The 17,529-nt window shown below is 41.6% G+C and overlaps 1 protein-coding gene across 1 annotated transcript in view; it reads left to right on the forward strand.

Annotated features, from left to right (window-relative positions):
- The window catches only part of Mpp7 (MAGUK p55 scaffold protein 7), a 218,691-nt gene that overhangs the window by 186,677 nt on the left and 14,485 nt on the right, over positions 1-17,529 (forward strand). Inside the window, exons 12-13 of the mRNA XM_057787889.1 lie at positions 2,276-2,446; positions 15,096-15,176. Of these exons, the coding sequence (XP_057643872.1) occupies positions 2,276-2,446; positions 15,096-15,176 (252 nt within the window). The remainder of the gene's footprint in view (positions 1-2,275; positions 2,447-15,095; positions 15,177-17,529) is intronic.

Raw genomic sequence — 17,529 nt, forward strand, 5'->3', positions numbered from 1 at the left:
TCCTCTACTACCCTGGGAGGAAGATGCTGCTGTTATCCATGTTTTTAACTACAGAAAAGGAGCCTTACAGAGAATACTAGAACTGCAAGGATTCATGGCTTGTATGGCAGGGAGGCATTTCAAGTCTGTGTCCCTCACTTTCCACCCCCAGCCTTTGTGGATCTCCTCTCTAGAACTCTGGATACCTGTTCTCTGGAAGAACTCTGTAGCCACATGACCAATTTTCTCCCTGTGTTTTGTAAATGGAGTTTTTTGGGCAAGGTTGTTCTAGGACATGGCTTGTGAAAAGCTGAGGTGGGGATGAATTCCAGGGTAGCAGTCACCAGCCTGTGCCCTCTGCTGTCCCACTAGCTCAAAGTCCTGTGCTGTACAGAGACCTGTCCAACTTCAGGTCTGGTGTAAAGTCTCCTCACATCCTGCTTCCTTGGTTGAAATTTACAAACATGAACCATGGCGTGAGTGGGTTTGTAGTTGCTGCAGCTGTCTTTTAAAAGTAAATCTAGCGAATTCTTAAATACCTGTTCTATGTGAAACCCTGCAGAGCAGGTACCGCCACCCACCCCATGGAGCACATCCTTATCTTTTTCATAGTCTTGCTTGAGAAATCTGATTGCCTCCTCCCCTACTTCCCCTCCCCGCTCTCACCTTCCTGTTTATAGTGGGAGTATAAGAGCACCCATGAGTTGTAAAGCCCCGACTAGCTAAGTGGTTTCTCAGAAGTCAGGGTTTAGCTACAGTTTTCTCATTGGAATTTTCTCCAGTTTCAGCCATTGTATGATCCTTGTACTCAAAATCTGGAGTGATGACTTCCATTACCAGAAAGAATTGTGAAGGGATTGCGATTGTGGGACCTACAGTTGGAACTCTGAAACACCAGCATCTCATGTCATCCTGTCAGAATAACCAATCACAAATCTTGTCACTGGTGACAGAGTTGAGAGCACAGATAAGCAGACTCTGCCAACTTAGGCAGAGACTGTTCTGAGACCACTGGTCAGCATGCGATTTCCCTGGGACATGATGTTTGGAAGGTGGGGCTGGGGAATGGACCCTTGGATGACCAGGTTTTTGGCATTTCCTCAGTGTCCTGTGAAGAGAGGAGCATACACATACAGCTTTTCCCTCGAACCCTTCACAAATTGCTGCATTCTCTCCTGTTTGACTTTAAGATTTTCCCCTACTGGGACCAGGGCAGCATGCTGGCCTCTGCCTCCCTTGCATTTCACTCTTTCTGTGAGATGCCAGTGGATTTCAGGAATGGTCCCATCCACTTCTCTTTATCTCTGAGGGAGCTATGGTGAGACTTCTTGTATGAAGTCCTTTGTAAATAACCTTTCCTCCCAAATAACCTAGGATTGCCTCAACTCCAGAGTTCGTTTTAGAGAGTCACTGAGTGATTTTTATTAATCCATTTATTCTTTGCTGATTTAAAATTTTCTTGTTAAAATATAAGTTCACTGTACATTGCAACAGTATTTGCTGATTTTCCTTTTATTAAACTGACTCCATAAGGTATCTCAGTTAACTCCATATATACTCTTTGATTGTTATACTTTTCATTTTTTGAGATGGTTTCATGTAAGCCAGGCTGGCCTCAAACTCACTATGTAGCCGAGGATGACCCTGAACTTTTGGCTCTCCTGCCTCTACCTCCCAACTGCTGGAATTTTGCATATGTAGCACAGATCCCATTTTGGGGCAGTGCTGTGCTAGGCATCCCACCCAGGGCATCCTTCATGCCAGGCAAATACTGAACCAACTGAGCTCCACTCCCAGCCCTAACTGTTGTTACTTTAGTAATGCCTTTCTTCTTCCTTTTACTTTCTCAAACCCAAGGAAATAATTATTCATACATGTGTTATTGTTTCATTTTTTTAGCTTGTAGAAAAATTAAGTATTCTACTAATCTACTTTATTACTTTTTATTTTAAATTTTTATTATATTTTTTATTTCATGTATGTGTGGATATGTGTGGATGTGTGCATGCCATAACCTGCCTGTAGAGGTCAGAGGACAGTTGAGCAAGTCAGTTCTCTTATTCTACTCTGCAGGTCTAGAGCAGGAACTTGCCTCAGCAGGCACTGTCTCACCAAACCTCAATATTCTTTTTAAAGCAAATATATTTTTGCACCTATACAGGATACTTGAATTTTATTTTATATTGTGGAACTGATATAGAAGGCTTTTTATAATTGACTTGGGGGAATTTTAATTTTTAGTTTGAAATACACTAAACAGTTTCTCAGCGTATGTGTCTATTTTTTTTATTTGTAGCTGGTTTTAGAAGAAGTTTCCGTCTTAGCAGAAAAGATAAGAAAACTAACAAGTCTATGTATGAGTGCAGAAAGAGTGACCAGTACGACACAGCGGACGTGCCCACATATGAGGAAGTAACACCATACCGGCGTCAGGCTCATGAGAAATACAGGCTTGTAGTCCTGGTTGGTAAGTGTCTGTTTTGTTTGTAATTTTGAGCAAGTGAGGAAAACACTAAGAACTTAAATTTGAATCTTATTGTAGTTGAAGCTTTCAAGCTAAAATTCCCTACGTCTTGAACACCCTGCCTTAGTCTCTGAAGCAAAGTGTTTGGCCTTGTTTCAGTATGTGATGGCACTTGGAAACATACCTCAAGAGTGCATGGGTGTACTTATGGAGCCTGTGTTGGAGACGGATTAGCAAATGCACTGTAGCACAAGATGCGTCAAGAGCACTGGATATTTATATATTTGTCAATGAATGTTTGAATGTTTGTTAATGAAAATTTGAATATTTGTTAATGATATTCTTTTCTATTCATTTCGAGGCAGTAACCATGGTGTAAGCTTCCTATAGCAGTAGCTCCATCATAAGTAAGTTATAGTAGCAGAGTTCCAGGAGGTTTCAAACCATTTACAAGTCTATGGGGGAGCATTGGGTTCAGTCCCCAATACTGTAAAATGTGAGGTTCAGGCAGATCATTTATACCATGGTTAGTTTGACTTGCATTAACCTTCTAGCCAGTGTCTGCCCAACCTTCACTGTCATAACCCCCCATGACCTGATGTTTGTCCATCCTTCACCATCATAACCGCCATGACCTTATGTCTGTCCATCCTTCACCGTCGTAACCCCCATGACCGTATGTCTGTCCATCCTTCACCATCATAATCCCCCATGACCATATTTTTGTCCATCCTTCACCGTCATAACCCCCATGACCTTATGTCTGTCCATCCTTCACCGTCGTAACCCCCATGACCGTATGTCTGTCCATCCTTCACTGTCATAACCCCCATGACCGTATTTTTGTCCATCCTTCACCGTCATAACTCCCCATGACCTTATGTCTGTCCATCCTTCACCGTCATAACCCCCATGACCGTATGTTTGTCCATCCTTCACCGTCATAACCCCCCATGACTGTATGTTTGTCTATCCTTCACCGTCATAACCTCCCTTGACCGTATGTTTGTCCATCCTTCACTGTCATAACCTCCCTTGACCGTATGTTTGTCCATCCTTCACTGTCATAACCCCCCATGACCATATGTTTGTCCATCCTTCACCGTCGTAACCCCCCATGACCATATGTTTGTCTATCCTTTACCGTCATAACCCCCCATGACCGTATGATTGTCCATCCTTCACCGTCGTAACCCCCCATGACCGTATGTTTGTCCATCCGCCTCTCTTACTTGGTTTTTCTTTAAATGTGGTCAGAGCTACATCAGCTTCCAGGACTGAAGCCAACAGTTTTGTAAAACTTTTAGCACAGTGTCTCTTGTTAATTCTTACATTGTAAACTGAGGACAACAGTTTGGGGAATGAGCATAAGTGGAAGAGTGAGGAATCTTAGCAAGGTGAGATCCTTTGTGAGTTCTTAACTGAGGCTGGTGGTGCGTGATTTGGAGGAAGGGATATGATTTTCTCACACCAAATGGCACTAGAGTTGATCAGTAACCTGGCAGATACTGAAATTATTTGCTTTGTTCAGAAATACACGTAACAGTCCCGATTCCAGTCCACGCAGCACCCAGAGGTCATGGCTAAATCCTTCAGTGCTGAAAGGAGGCTCCTTGAGACCCCTTAGCCCTCGTCTTCTGGCCCCACTGTCCCTGCTGTCTCTCCTCTGTTCTAGTATGTATCTTAGCTATGTGCCTCCATTCCCATCAGCTCTCTTCCTCAGCCCTTGAGGCGATGTGCTGTGATAAAATGGGAAGAGCAGTATGGCAGTGCCATTTCTGGTTTTCCTTCCTTCCAGGTGAGCCTTATGGTATCTTGAAGTTATCATGTTGTAGCTTTGGTGTTTCCCTTGGGAAAAGAAGACACTTTGCCATTTTTGTTCTCCTCTAAGCACTAACCGTGAAGCCCTCTCTGCAGGACTGAGGGAGAGTAGATAGTTGAGCATGTCATTAATCTGTGTGGTAAGCCAGAGAAGAATGAAGAAAGTCAAGGTGTAGAGATCTTGAAGATGGTTGATGATTGTGGAAAAGAAATAGCCAACCCCTCTTCTCCTTCAGAGGGATAGGAAGCACGGGGAACTTGTACACGTGAGACTTGTACATCTATTACACAGTACTCCGTAACAGAGTATGCCATCTTGAACTTCCCTTTGGAGAGGGTGAACCAACAGGAGGATGTCATGTCAACGAGGCCAAACATTTGAGATAGTTACCTAGTAGAGATAAAAGGGTCATTTTGGTTCCCAGTCTAGACAGGGCCACAGTGGGAAACCTCATAGCTTCCCCCAGGTAACAAATTATAGTCCTAGCAAGGCATCCCAAAACCCTACATAAAATGACTTTCTGCTATATGCTACATTGGAAATATAAATTAATTTCAAGTGATTGTATGGCTTTCAGCCTGTGAGAGACAGGGCACCATGGCAGGAGCATTTGGTAGCATGGAAATGCTCATCTCAGCAACAGAGAGGATAAAGGAGAGGAAAGGAGCCTCTGGGAGCACTCCTAACAAGAATGCCTCAGTTTCCTCATCTGAGACGCAGGGATGTTAAGAGCTTTGCTAATCTAGCAAAGACTAAGACCTGTTCCTGACAACTACTACTATGGTCTGAGTGAGAAGCTATTCTTATGTATTATCTGAAATATATTTAAAATAAGCATGAAATGTTCTTGTCTGCTGATTTTGAGCCTCAGCATTTGGATTGTTGTTAAGGTAGATTATTTAGCAGCTGACCATCTGAAAGAAGAAGCACTTGGGTAATTGATAAATGCTTTGGAAATTCTACATTGTTCTGAGTTAACTGTCTCTGTTCATGATTGCATGCTGATGACATATGTCTGTGACTTCTTTGACATGTGTGGCAGGATGCAGTGAGAGGATTGCAGCTTCTTTTACTCTAACCCATGCTGTCAAGTCATGGAGAGTCGTGGCCTAAGCCTAGAGAGTGTTAGGAAAGCATCACTGGGAGAGACAGAGTAGTTTATCTCACTAGTGTTATGATGCAGTAAGTAATCTTAGACCCTGTGTTGAAGACATCAGAATAAACCAAGTTTATTTGAAAGGTGTCATTCAAAACCACAGCATCTGAGACCTATGAGACTTGATCAGAAATACTTGATTTTCACTTCTTTGGGCAAACATATTATTCCTGAGTCACATTTTAGTTCTTTATACCTCAGTGATGGTTCTGTTAGATTCATTTCTATGTTTAAAAATATTTCTTAAAAAGTGTAAGACCAAACGCTGGATCATTTAGCACATTGTCTTATACTAGGTATCATATTTCATCTTTAGTAAAACCTGATCTTTTTCAAAAGTAAAGCGATAAGATCAAATGATGCTTGTAGGCTTGTGGGAGGAGAAAAGCTGTGGTGCTAAAAAGCCTCAAAACTCCTTTTTGTGGCTTAAGCCAAAACGAGGGCAAAAATTCATCTTGTGGCTATTCAGACAATTTGTGACTTCTTCTGTCTGGTCATTCAGCATAGGTAGGAAAACAGTAATAAATCGCTGTATATTTCACATTTACAGTGTGAGCAGTAAGTACTATTTGGTCCTCCTTTTGGCTGAATCATACATGCTGCACGAAGACTGTTATCGAAAGGTGCTTTGACTAAACGGACATCTGTAAGACTGTCATCATTTCCCACAGAACAATGGCAGTGTGGCACAGCTCTATAAAGCAGATTAGAAGGAGCACTCAGAACTGACTGTGAATGCTAGAATTCCCGCTGCTTTTGTTGAACTGTGGTTGAAACCTTGTAGGGTCTGCTCTGGAGGAGTGCATATTGCTACTCTAAAACTAAAAGTCACAATCAAATTTATGAGTGTGTGGTGGACTTAAAATTATGATCCTATGCAGAGGAGACAAATATGTTCTTTATTAGAATAGTTGGCTTTTTATGCCTATAGTCTATCTTAAATATTGGGATTCCTTTCTGGCATAAGATACAGTTCTTTTCATTGAACTGGTTTTTAGTAAGCAGGCACCATCTGAGTATCAGCGTCTCTAGGTTACAACAGGAGCCTTTGTCCTCAAGCTGTCTATATTCCAATGGGCGAAGATGAACCAAAAATCTATTCATGGTAACAAAATGCTGATGCCAATGGATATGGCCATTTGTGTCACCACTGGAGGAGGTGAGTGCTACACAGGGAGGTGACATGCAGTGCTGCTTAAGGGAAATTTTGAGGTTGGGACTAGAACAGAATGGACTTTGACTGAGATCATGTTATCCCCAATGAAAGGTCACCTTCAGAAGGGTTAGGAGGGAAGGAAGTCACCATTACCTGTGCCCTCTGCTTTGCTAAGGGAATGGCTGTGGTTGGATTTGGACCTTTCAGTTAGATTGTTTTCTTCTCGCAGCTGCCATGGAAGGGGGACAAGAACAAGTGTGTCCGCACATCTGCTCTAACCAACGTCTGTCAGCACACTTTCTCTTCTTCTCCTCCGTTTTCCTCTACTGTTTTGGCATTTGTTTTATGGACTGCTGCCTCATTAAGAACACTCTTCTTTCATGAAAGTGACAGAGAAAATGAGCTCTGACTTGATTTATCGTAAATGTAGCTCAACTTTTGTAGAGTTTGATTTGTCATTCTCAAACACAGAACTCCAGCCACCCACTAACATGATCACCCCGTGGACACTGATCAAATGTAATAGCATGACTGTTTTTGTTTTATGCCTAGAGCAATAAAAGAGCATTGCTACAATATGATAAGTAGACACTTTATAGCGTGTGTCTGATGTGAGAGATACCTAGGGGGTTGGTTGAATTTATCTTGCAGTAAATCAAAGGAATGAGCATTTTTTTTTTCAGGTAACAGTGCAGATTGGGTCCCTATGGCAGACTCCAATAATTCTGGTATTTTCCTCTGGATAATAAAGAGTAACAAGTCTGGCCAAGTACGATAAAAATGTCTGTAGGGAAATGCGGAAGAATTTCTTATGTGAAGCAGTGTAAGTACTCTGGGGTTGAAAACATAATAGAAGTCATATCCATGTCAGTAACTCTCTGTGTAATAGACTGTTTCTGACTTGTGCCAAGATGTACAAAGAGCAGGAGAAAACATAAATAGCACTTGGTCAGAGCCACACATGTCCTTCCAACATTCCACTTAATATTGGGCATAAATCCAAATATTAAAAAAGAAGTATGGATAAACAAAAAGGATTTTGTCACTAACGTGTTACTGCAGTGATTACATGTATAGTTTGTCCATCCCTGTTCATTTATTGTTCCATGTTTACTTGATTTGCTAATAGATTATTAATATAAGTCTTTCATGTGTAAGGTACTGCCTATATTTAAATTGAATTTGATATTCATCAGCCTTAAGAAACACTATACAAAAGGGCTAGGGGTTGCTCAATGGAAAAAGCACTTGCTAAGCTTTAGAACTGAAGTTTGGATCCCCAGGACCTACTAAAATCTGAGTGGACTTGGTGGCCCTCCTACAACCTAGTACTTGAGGCAGAGACAGGGGATCTGTGGGGCAGCTGACTAGCAAAATCAGAAGTTCCGGGTTCAGTGAGAAACCCTTACTCGGAAAATAAAGTGGAAAGGATTGGTATCAACCTCTGGGTTCTCTCTCTTTCTCTCTCTCTCTCTCTCTCTCTCTCCGACACACACACACAAGAAACACTATACTAATGTTCTACAGCAAAAATAAAAGTCATCTTGTATTCTTCCTTAGACTGTAAATATATGTATGTATACCATATTTCACTTCACTGATTTCAGTAAAACTATTTTCACCGTAAGAGTTCATCATCCTTATCATAAATATTCATCCTGAAATAGCACTGCCACATAAATAAGTAGATAGTTGGAACTCCATTGTCCAATGAGAGATGAAAGTGTAGCCTTACAGTTAGGTACCCCTATGAGAACATACTACCGATGCACTTTTGCAGAACTTACTCTATTTTCACAGCTCCATTTAAGGCTCTAGCATCATGATACTTGATACTTTTGCTATTTCTTTAGCATTTTTTGTTGGATGTGTCTGTTTTTGACTCACAATATAGATCTTTCTTGAGACCCCTGTTGAAGAGTAAAAACCATGTCAATCATGAGTTAATTTTGAATGTACACTATGGTAACATTCTGATAAAAAAATTAGCATCTATTACAGGTGATAAGCATATGGACCAGGTGTGATGCCACATGCCTGTGTGCCCAGAACTCTGGAAGCAGAAGCAACCAGATCACAAGTGTTGTAATATGAGCGGCAGGGCTGCGTCCCCGGCACCCAGCCGACCGCATGGCTAGCTTATGCCCCGAAATAATTACACAGAAACTGTATTCTTTTAATCACTGCCTGGCCCATTAGTTCCAGCCTCTTATTGGCTAGCTCTTACATATTGATCTAACCCATTTCTAATATTCTGTGTAGTACCACGAGCTGGCTTACCAGGAAAGATCTTAACCTGCGTCTGTCTGGAGTGGGAGAATCATGGCGACTCCTCACTCGGCTTCTTTCTCCCAGCCTTCTGTCTGTTTACTCCACCCACCTAAGGGCTGGCCTATAAATGGGCCTAGGCAGTTTCTTTATTATTTAACCAATGACCTTCCTCCATCACACAAGTTTGAGTCCAGTTCAGGTTACACAGTGATAGCCTCAAAACAAAATGAACCAAAAATGAAAAGTTCTTAAATATGTTTGTGAAATAAAAAGTTGAAAACCTTAACCAAGGGTGGTGAGGCATGATGTAAGCAGTAATGAGGGGCGTTAGAGAAGGGGTGTCACATTCATGGGACATTCTAATACATGCATCTTCAATAGTCTTAGCTTCAGGGGCCCTAGGTTAATATCAAATCCAGCCTGGGCTACACAACAAGACCCTGTCTTGTAAGGCAAGCAAACAAATAAAAGTAGGGAAGGAGTTTCTCTATCATTTTATTGATACTGCATATGGCTGTATTTCTTTGGCTAAAATTAGCCAAATTAGATTTTTTACTTAGGTATTTTAAATTAGATTTTTAAAAGAAAATCACATTTTTGCCTATTTTCATTAAGGTAGAATACCTAAGCTGATATTTTATTTAATTATTGTTTTTCAAAAAATTTCTCATGATCTGATGTACATGGTACATTTTTTCTTCTCTGATTTTGTAAGTTTTTACAAAATGCATATTTTAAATTTTGGCTAGATAGATTTATTTTTATGTGTATGAGTGTTTTGTCTGCATATCTGTCTGTGCACTACCTGTATGCAGTGCCCTCAGAGGCTGGAAGAGGGTCCTAGAGCTACAGATGGTTATGAGCTACTATGTGGGTGCTGAGACTCAAACCCAGGTACTCTGAAAGAACATCCAGTGTTCTTAACTGCTGAGCCATCTCTCGGGCCTGTTGGTTTATTATATGGGGATTAAATTTGTAGTATTGAGCATACTAGGTTAGTATTCCACTACTGATTTCTATCCTAAGCCCTATGAAATGTTTGTACAATGAAGCATATCATTAATTTATATTTGTTCTGTAAGTATTCCTGAAATGACAGGGCCAAACATCTATTCACCCCAAGTAGGACACTGACAACACACCAAAGAAACACCCTACAAGTTATCACAGGAAATCAATGGATTTGTTGGGGTTGCTTACAAGGGCATGGGTGACTCTGGGTCAGTAGGCCCACCCCAGCATGGAGGATGACTTAAGAAAACTACATCCCCAGAGCTCCCTACACATCTCAGGCAGCTCCGCCCAAGATTCTCCTCCCCATGGCAATTAATGTGCTGCTCATGAGATCCCAATGAGGGGCTGTGAATTGGACAGATTTCTTGGCTTCCTGAGGGCTTCTCAGTTTCAGGACAGATATCCCAAATTCTGTGAACCTCCCTCCAGGAGAGACTGTTTCTATTAGGAATCGGCTGCAGATGGCATTCCTGGCTTGACCATGAGCACTCTTTATTTTTAGATGAGAAAGCGCATCAACCTTAGTGTGCCATCTCTATTCCAAACTAAAATTAATTCAGTGAGCTCTGGGACTTTCGCTTGTGCATCATTGTGTTTGAGTTTCCAGAATCTAAATGAAAACTATCATAACAGATGCGTCTAAGCTGTCCAGGTTTGGTACACACTTCAGGTTATTTCAGCCTTCCTAGAGTGTGTCAGACAGAGTATCTTCAGAATGTGTGTTAAGAGATCAGCAGATTATATTGATACCAGTTTTCTTAGCCACAAGCATAGACAATCACCACTGAAAGTGTGGTCACTGGGAAAGAGTAAATAAGTTCAGGGCATTGGACACCATCACCATAGACGGCACAGAGCCTGACTTCATGTTTCATCTACATTGTTTTGGAGAGAGTGTAGGCAGTGTGGGGAAATGTAGACTTGTCAGTCACAGGAGCTTTGGAATAACCTGGGAGCCACATTCCAGTGCACCCTTTCAAAACAGACATGACTTCTCATTGTCTTGGCTTTCTCATCTGTAAAATGAAGATGACACTTTCAGAGATGTGTTGAAAGTTCTTAATGGCCTGCATAACAGATGCCTGCCACATGAAAACCTCTCTTACTAGAGTCCCCATCAAACCAAAGCCATATGAGCTGAAGATTTTCAGCATAAACTTTGATCCATTTTATCATTAACAAGAACTATTGAATATAAACCATTGAATGTGTTTCACCAAGTGTGGTAAAGGTTCATATATTGAAGGGCACAGTGAATTCTCTCAGCAGAGGCACATGTATGAGTTAACTTGCTCATACTTCTGCATTCTAAATATAAAGAAGCCAAGTAAAAGTGATGTGATTGTGCCTGCTGGGATCGGGGGTATTAGGACACAGGTGTAAATGTGTGGTTTTGTTTCTGATTTTTTTTTAATAGTCAATAAGAGGTTTTATTTCCCAGAATGGGTGCAAAATGAGCAGCAGCCCCACAGGGAAGTTGCCTGTGTGCGTCCGATAAGCAGTTTCATAATAAGGGTGATTTGAAATTCTGTCCTTTGGACTTTTTATGAGACTGTGTCTATGTTTGCAGATTATGATCTAGAATAATATAAAACTCATGAAATTCAGATCAAATCCTTTTTTCTGGTCCTTCCTGGTGGGAGTGAGTGTGGCTTTATAACTGGGTAGCTGAAATTGGTTTGTGAGGGTGAGGTCCATAGTTGTCCTATGGGACTGAAAGTAAGTGTGGCCAGAACTTAAGAGTGACATCCTGGGATTGGCATAGGATGCCCTACTGAGTAAGACAACTAGTTTTTGCTCCTGAGTTAAAATAAATCATTGGTTTTAGAGGCTGGTGGGGGGGATTGTTTTTAGTTTATTTGCTTGTGATTTGGGTAGTGTGTGAAATAAGGAGCGTTCAACTTCTCTTCAAAGAGTCTTTCTAGGAAGAGCTAAGGACTGAGACATATGAAAAGAACCAATTTCCCACCATATTCTTTCCTGGATCAGGGCCCTTTATGCTGTACTATTTGGTATACTTTGGGGGCATATGTAATCAGTTACTTATCTATAAATTGGTGCTACACACAGTGGTATTCCATTGAAGCACTCTTTTCCTTTTTCTTCTTTCAAGAATATATTCTTCATATGTTTGTGCTTTATGGAATACATAGCCTTCGTGTGGTTTCAGTAGCACTATCAGTAAGTGTCTCTCTGCTTGCCACTCCCCATAGAGAGCTCTCTTCCTAGTGTCAGGTTTTACCATGTGGACATTCACATGGGAATCTCAGTCCTTTCTTCCTTAGTGTATTGTGAGCCTTTGCAGAAAGCAGAGAACTAGAATTCCTTCCTAAAACTCACTGCACATAACAACACTCATCACCTTCTGCTCTTGCTGAAGATTAAGAGTCACATTCAGTATATGTCCTGAATGTATTACCTGACCACTACATCCAGGCGCCCTCAGCCCGCATGCCTGTAGTTCACTCGCGCTTTACCTCCATGAGACGCACATTGCATGACATTTAACCAAATGGTCCAGGCCCTGAGGATGTGAGACACTGGTAGCACACCAGCCTAGCACATGTGAGACCCAGGGCTCTTGTTTCAGTAATGCTGTGGGAGCACATTCTGCTCCTTCAGGCAATAGCCTTTAAGATACCAGCCCACTTGGGTGTGGTCTCTTATACTATAAAAGCAGTTGCAAAGCATTTCCCCTCTCTTTCTTGCTTCCGGCTCCCTCTTTCAGCTTCTAGACTCTGTTCCTGTTTGCACAGAGGACTGTTATCTAGGACAGTGATCTGTAAGTTTTTCCCTTTAATAAATAACCTTTTATTATTCAGATCTGAACTGGTGTGGGATTGTTTTGTGACTTCCATCTTCACAATAATACGAAACATATCTAAGTGTATATAATTTGCCAGCTGTAGAAATAGTAAGTGAGTGAGGCAGGAGATGTCTTTGTATTCACGGACCTCACAGTCTGTTAGAGGATCAAGGCGAGTAAGCAAGCGTGTGTAATTAGTGTCATAGGTCCTTTGAAGTGGGAAAGTGTAGGAAACCTGTGGACTTGGTACATAACCCAAAGTTAGCATAGGGCTAGAAGCCAACCTTCTGTGGCATTGGCTGCACTTCCATCACTCAGGTTAATGTTCTCAAGCCTAGTCATTTGTATTTTTTCACTTTGATACACTTGGCATGTTGTCCTCTTGTTAGTTAAGGTTGCCTTCCTCTTTCTCTTTATGATAGTCACCTTTGTCACTATAGCAAAATATTTGAGCAAACAACTTAAAAAGAATAAGATTTCTTTAGGTTCATGGTTATGTGGTTCTATCCATGGCCAGCTGGTGCCATTGCTTTGAGACTCTGGGCCATGCAGAAGCACCAGAGTTTCGGAAGGGCATTGAGGGGCAGGTCACTCACTTCATGGTGACCAAGAAAAAGAATGAAACTGAAAAAGTCTCCAAGGTCAAGGTATGCCTTCTGACTTGGACTCCACCCTTCAGCCATTGATCAAGCCCAGCCCTTACAATCCAATCACATCAACGGCCATCCAAGCTTTTAATGTAACTTTAGGGATCAAGGCCAGCCCTTCCAATCCAATCACATCAACGGCCATCCAAGCTTTTAATGTAACTTTAGGGAGAACATCTCGCTAGCAGTTCCACAACACTTCATGTTCAGGTAAACCTGGTCGTGATGTTTATCCAAATTCTGGTGTCCTCTCTATCTGCACCCAGCGGCCTTGTTTCAGTACTTGTTTGTACACTATGGTTCTTGAGCCCTTAAATCTGACCTCCCAAGTGGATGCAGACGTCTGACTTTGTTGCATGTTTTCCTTCTGGTCATACCAAGTGTGTTTGTACTGAAACACAAGTCATATTATCAGAAATTACATTCTTATTTTCTCTGTTATGCTGTTGCTAAGGGAGCATATTAATTTAGAGAGGGGAACTATATGTTCTAGTAAGCTGTAGTAACTGTTACCATCACTCAAGCATGTCATTGCAATTTAATTGAGTCTTAGAGAACAGAGGGAAGTTTACAGAGAAACAGGCTCCTGTCAGCCATGTAGAAAAGGTAGAAGCTGTAGTAGGACAAGGTGGGGGTGGAAGGTACGGTCCGCAGTCCTGCCCCTTTACCTGTCCCCACACCCTCCCCTCCACTCACAGGGCTGGCCTCAGCTCTGTGTACCTGCAAGCCCATCATTATTCTTTTCCTAGGATCTCTCTGCCCCAAAGATGAGGAGAAAGGGGAGATAAAGGAATGCAAAGGCGGGCACCTGTGTGTACTGAGTTCTTGTCCTTTCTTTCAAGAAAGGGAGCTTTGTGATGTAGACTGAGGGCACACTTGACCTTGCTGGGGTAGGGTCACCTTCTCCAGTATCAGAGGAAAAGTTTGGATAGGAGCAAATGAGGACCTAGCTCAGGACAGGCTGGCTTCCGAGCCAGTATTCTGTCTACTTCTGTCTACAGTTCATCCACAGACCTAACCACAAGTTGTATGAGGTTTAAGATGGGGAAGGAATACTAACCCTGAGGCTGATACCTTTATGACTTTTGATTTCAGGCCGGTGTTCACAACCACTCTTTGGGTGTTTTTTGTTTAGCCATAATATCTTCATTGACTAGTCATTCTCATTAAATGCAAGGTGTATCTGCCATCTTTCTTCTTCACCCTACATGCCATTTGCCTTCCTCATCATCTGTGTCTGTGCATTTAGTTGGTTTAAATGGGTAAGGCCTGTGGCAACTTTCAGATGCTTAGGGCTGTCTGAAATTCTGTAGGGTAAGATGTCATGACAGAGCTCTGTGAACATATAAAATGCATAATTGTACACTTAAAATGCTTGATTAAATTTGTGTCCAAAATTAGGTCAAGACCAATGATTTTCTTTTATTAAAATCAGAAAACATTTTAAAATGGAACTATCACTCAGGACTATACAGTACAATTTGTAGATGAACATATTTTAGGCTGTTGTAGATGGATTACTAGGTAATACACTAAGTTATTCTCTTTTGTTGATTTTTATTGATCACTACATTTTTCTCTGGTCCCCTCCCAGCTTCTCTCCTCCCCTTCAACCCTCCCACTAAGTTATTCTTGAGTATGTTTTCAGTAGTCTAGAAAAACAGGTAGGCGTATAAACTATTCTGAAACAACTCTAGGAACCCAGTTCTTTTCATTTGTACAGATTAACTTGGAATACAGGATTCGAACCTTGTTCTCAGTTTCTCTGCTTTGTTTTCAGGTCCTGTCGGAGTTGGGCTGAATGAGCTGAAGCGGAAGCTGTTGATGAGTGACACGCAACACTATGGTGTGACAGTGCCCCGTGAGTCCTCTAGCACACAGTGCTTCTTTAAGGACATTAGTAATGGTTCTTAGTGACTTAGGGAGCTTGCATGGTGCTGGTTACAGTTCTCAACAATTCTCCTCTAGACCTGTGTTCTAGACCTCCTCAACCCTGCACAGCGCCATCACATTAGAGAAGGAACTGGGGCACCAGAGACTCAAGGGATTTCCCCACACTCCACACATTATTGATGGGTTATTTCTTTATTTCAGTTTAGTTGCTTGAGATGTTTATGGTGATTTAATGCATAGGTGACACCAACATTTAGTTACAAATTATCTTATAAATAAAAGTCTTACTGTTCTGTTTCCCAAAGTTCTAGTGTTTACCAAAGTTTTTCACCAGTTTTATGATTTGAAAGACCAAACCACAGAGAACCTGGGGAGACTTCTCATAGCACCAATGTTTCTTAATTACCTTTCATGTGTAGCAATTGGCAGGTAGTGTTTCAAATAGGCTTTCCATAGCTTAATTGACCAAACATGGTAAGCTTCTTTTAGTTATACAGAATTAGATCTATTTTTATAAAAATGGTTTTCATATGAAATACGATACTTGAAACATTTTGATCTCCAGAATAAATGCCATTTGACTACTTAATATGTTGATGTTAGAAAGCTGTCTGAAAGGCCAAATTGGAAAGTTGGCTTTTTTAAGTGGTTTTAGTGCTGCATTTAAAGAAAATCATTTGTGTATTGCCCTTAGCAATGTTCTCTTTTTTTGGAAGAGTTCAACTGTATTTTAAAATTATAGTGCTCTGCTACCTCCAGTTACTTCTTGTTACTACATTTTTCCAAATTACTGTTAGCTGTAAGTAAGGGGACTTCTGGTTTTCAACAACCAAGATGTAGAAACATGTAGAATGGTGCAGGTTGTTTTTTTTTTCTTTTAATTCCCTTCTCTTACAGATGTTGAATTCCAGTGTACAGATAATTAGAAAATTTTACCACCCAATTGCTAACTTTATCAGGTGCATAAGCGTGGGAGAAACCTAGAAAGTTTAAACCAGATTTATCACTTTCCTGCTGTGTCGCCCCCTTCGTACCCTCCACGCCGCAGAGTAGAACAGAGTCATAGAGGAGGAAGGGGGTAGAAGGATGCTTCATTAGGAGGAGGAAGTGGGTAGAAGGATGCTTCATTAGGAGGAGGAAGTGGGTAGAAGGATGCTTCATTAGGAGGAGGAAGTGGGTAGAAGGATGCTTCATTAGGAGGAGGAAGTAGGTAGAAGGATGCTTCATTAGGAGGAGGAAGAGGGTAGAAGGATGCTTCATTAGGAGGAGGAAGTGGGTAGAAGGATGCTTCATTAGGAGGAGGAAGTGGGTAGAAGGATGCTTTACTGGGGGGAGGAAGTGGGCAGAAAGGATGCTTCACTGAGAGGAGGAAGTGGGTAAAGAGGATGCTTCACTGAGAGGAGGAAAGGGGTATAAAGATGCCTCACTGGGAAGAGGAAGGGGGTAGAGAGGATGTCTCATTTGTACTTGGAATAAGGTTTATGACATCGCTTCTTAAGTTAGTTACTTTTGTTCAGTGCCTGACAGTACCAGCCTCAGAGAGCAAAGGAATGGATTCCATCTGGTGGGGAAGGCAGTGGTCATATATGTGGCTGAGACCGTGTACTTAGTAGAGAACCAGGAAGCATAGAGCAAGGCTAGAACTGTAGGCTAGTCTATACCTTCAAAGGCCTGTTCCTAATAATGAACATTTTCCAAAGCCATCAGCTAACAGAGTTATCACTCTAATTGAGCTTTCAAAAATGATCCTACCAGCTGTGGAACAACAGAACATGGGCTCTTGGGGATGCTTCATTCTCAAAACATGACACTTCTCATTCTCTCCTATGTAGCACTATCCCTTCAAACTACTGTATCCCAATAAATAGTAAAACCTAGTTTCCTTTGAGGATAAGTACTGTATATCAGATGTGGTCTGCTGTGATAGTTGTAGTGTTGCTGGGGATTCCAAAACAAAGCCCTTGGCCCTCAGATTAACCAGACACTAAGATTTTATCAAGAAAGTTCCAGGGTTTGGACTTGCCAAAGAGACCCTCATCATACTTACTTCCTGCTTGCATTCACTTTTGCACATGTTACTGCACAAAGACTCCTTATGCAGAGTGTCTCCCAGGCCTGGATTACCCTCAGGCTCACAGGAGAAGTAAGTTCTGTGTCTGTAGCAAGCATCCCCAGTTTTGTGATGCCGGGCATGCACAGCTGGAGCAGCGTCTCAATGTTCCAGTTAGTTCAAGAGTGATATATTTGAGGATCAAATTTGCAGTTCCAGATTGTATTGCTTTGCAAAATACTTTGGGCAGACCCTGGAATTTTAAGGAAAC

Source organism: Chionomys nivalis, chromosome 13 (genome assembly GCF_950005125.1).
Source record: "Chionomys nivalis chromosome 13, mChiNiv1.1, whole genome shotgun sequence".
NCBI lineage: Eukaryota > Metazoa > Chordata > Mammalia > Rodentia > Cricetidae > Chionomys > Chionomys nivalis.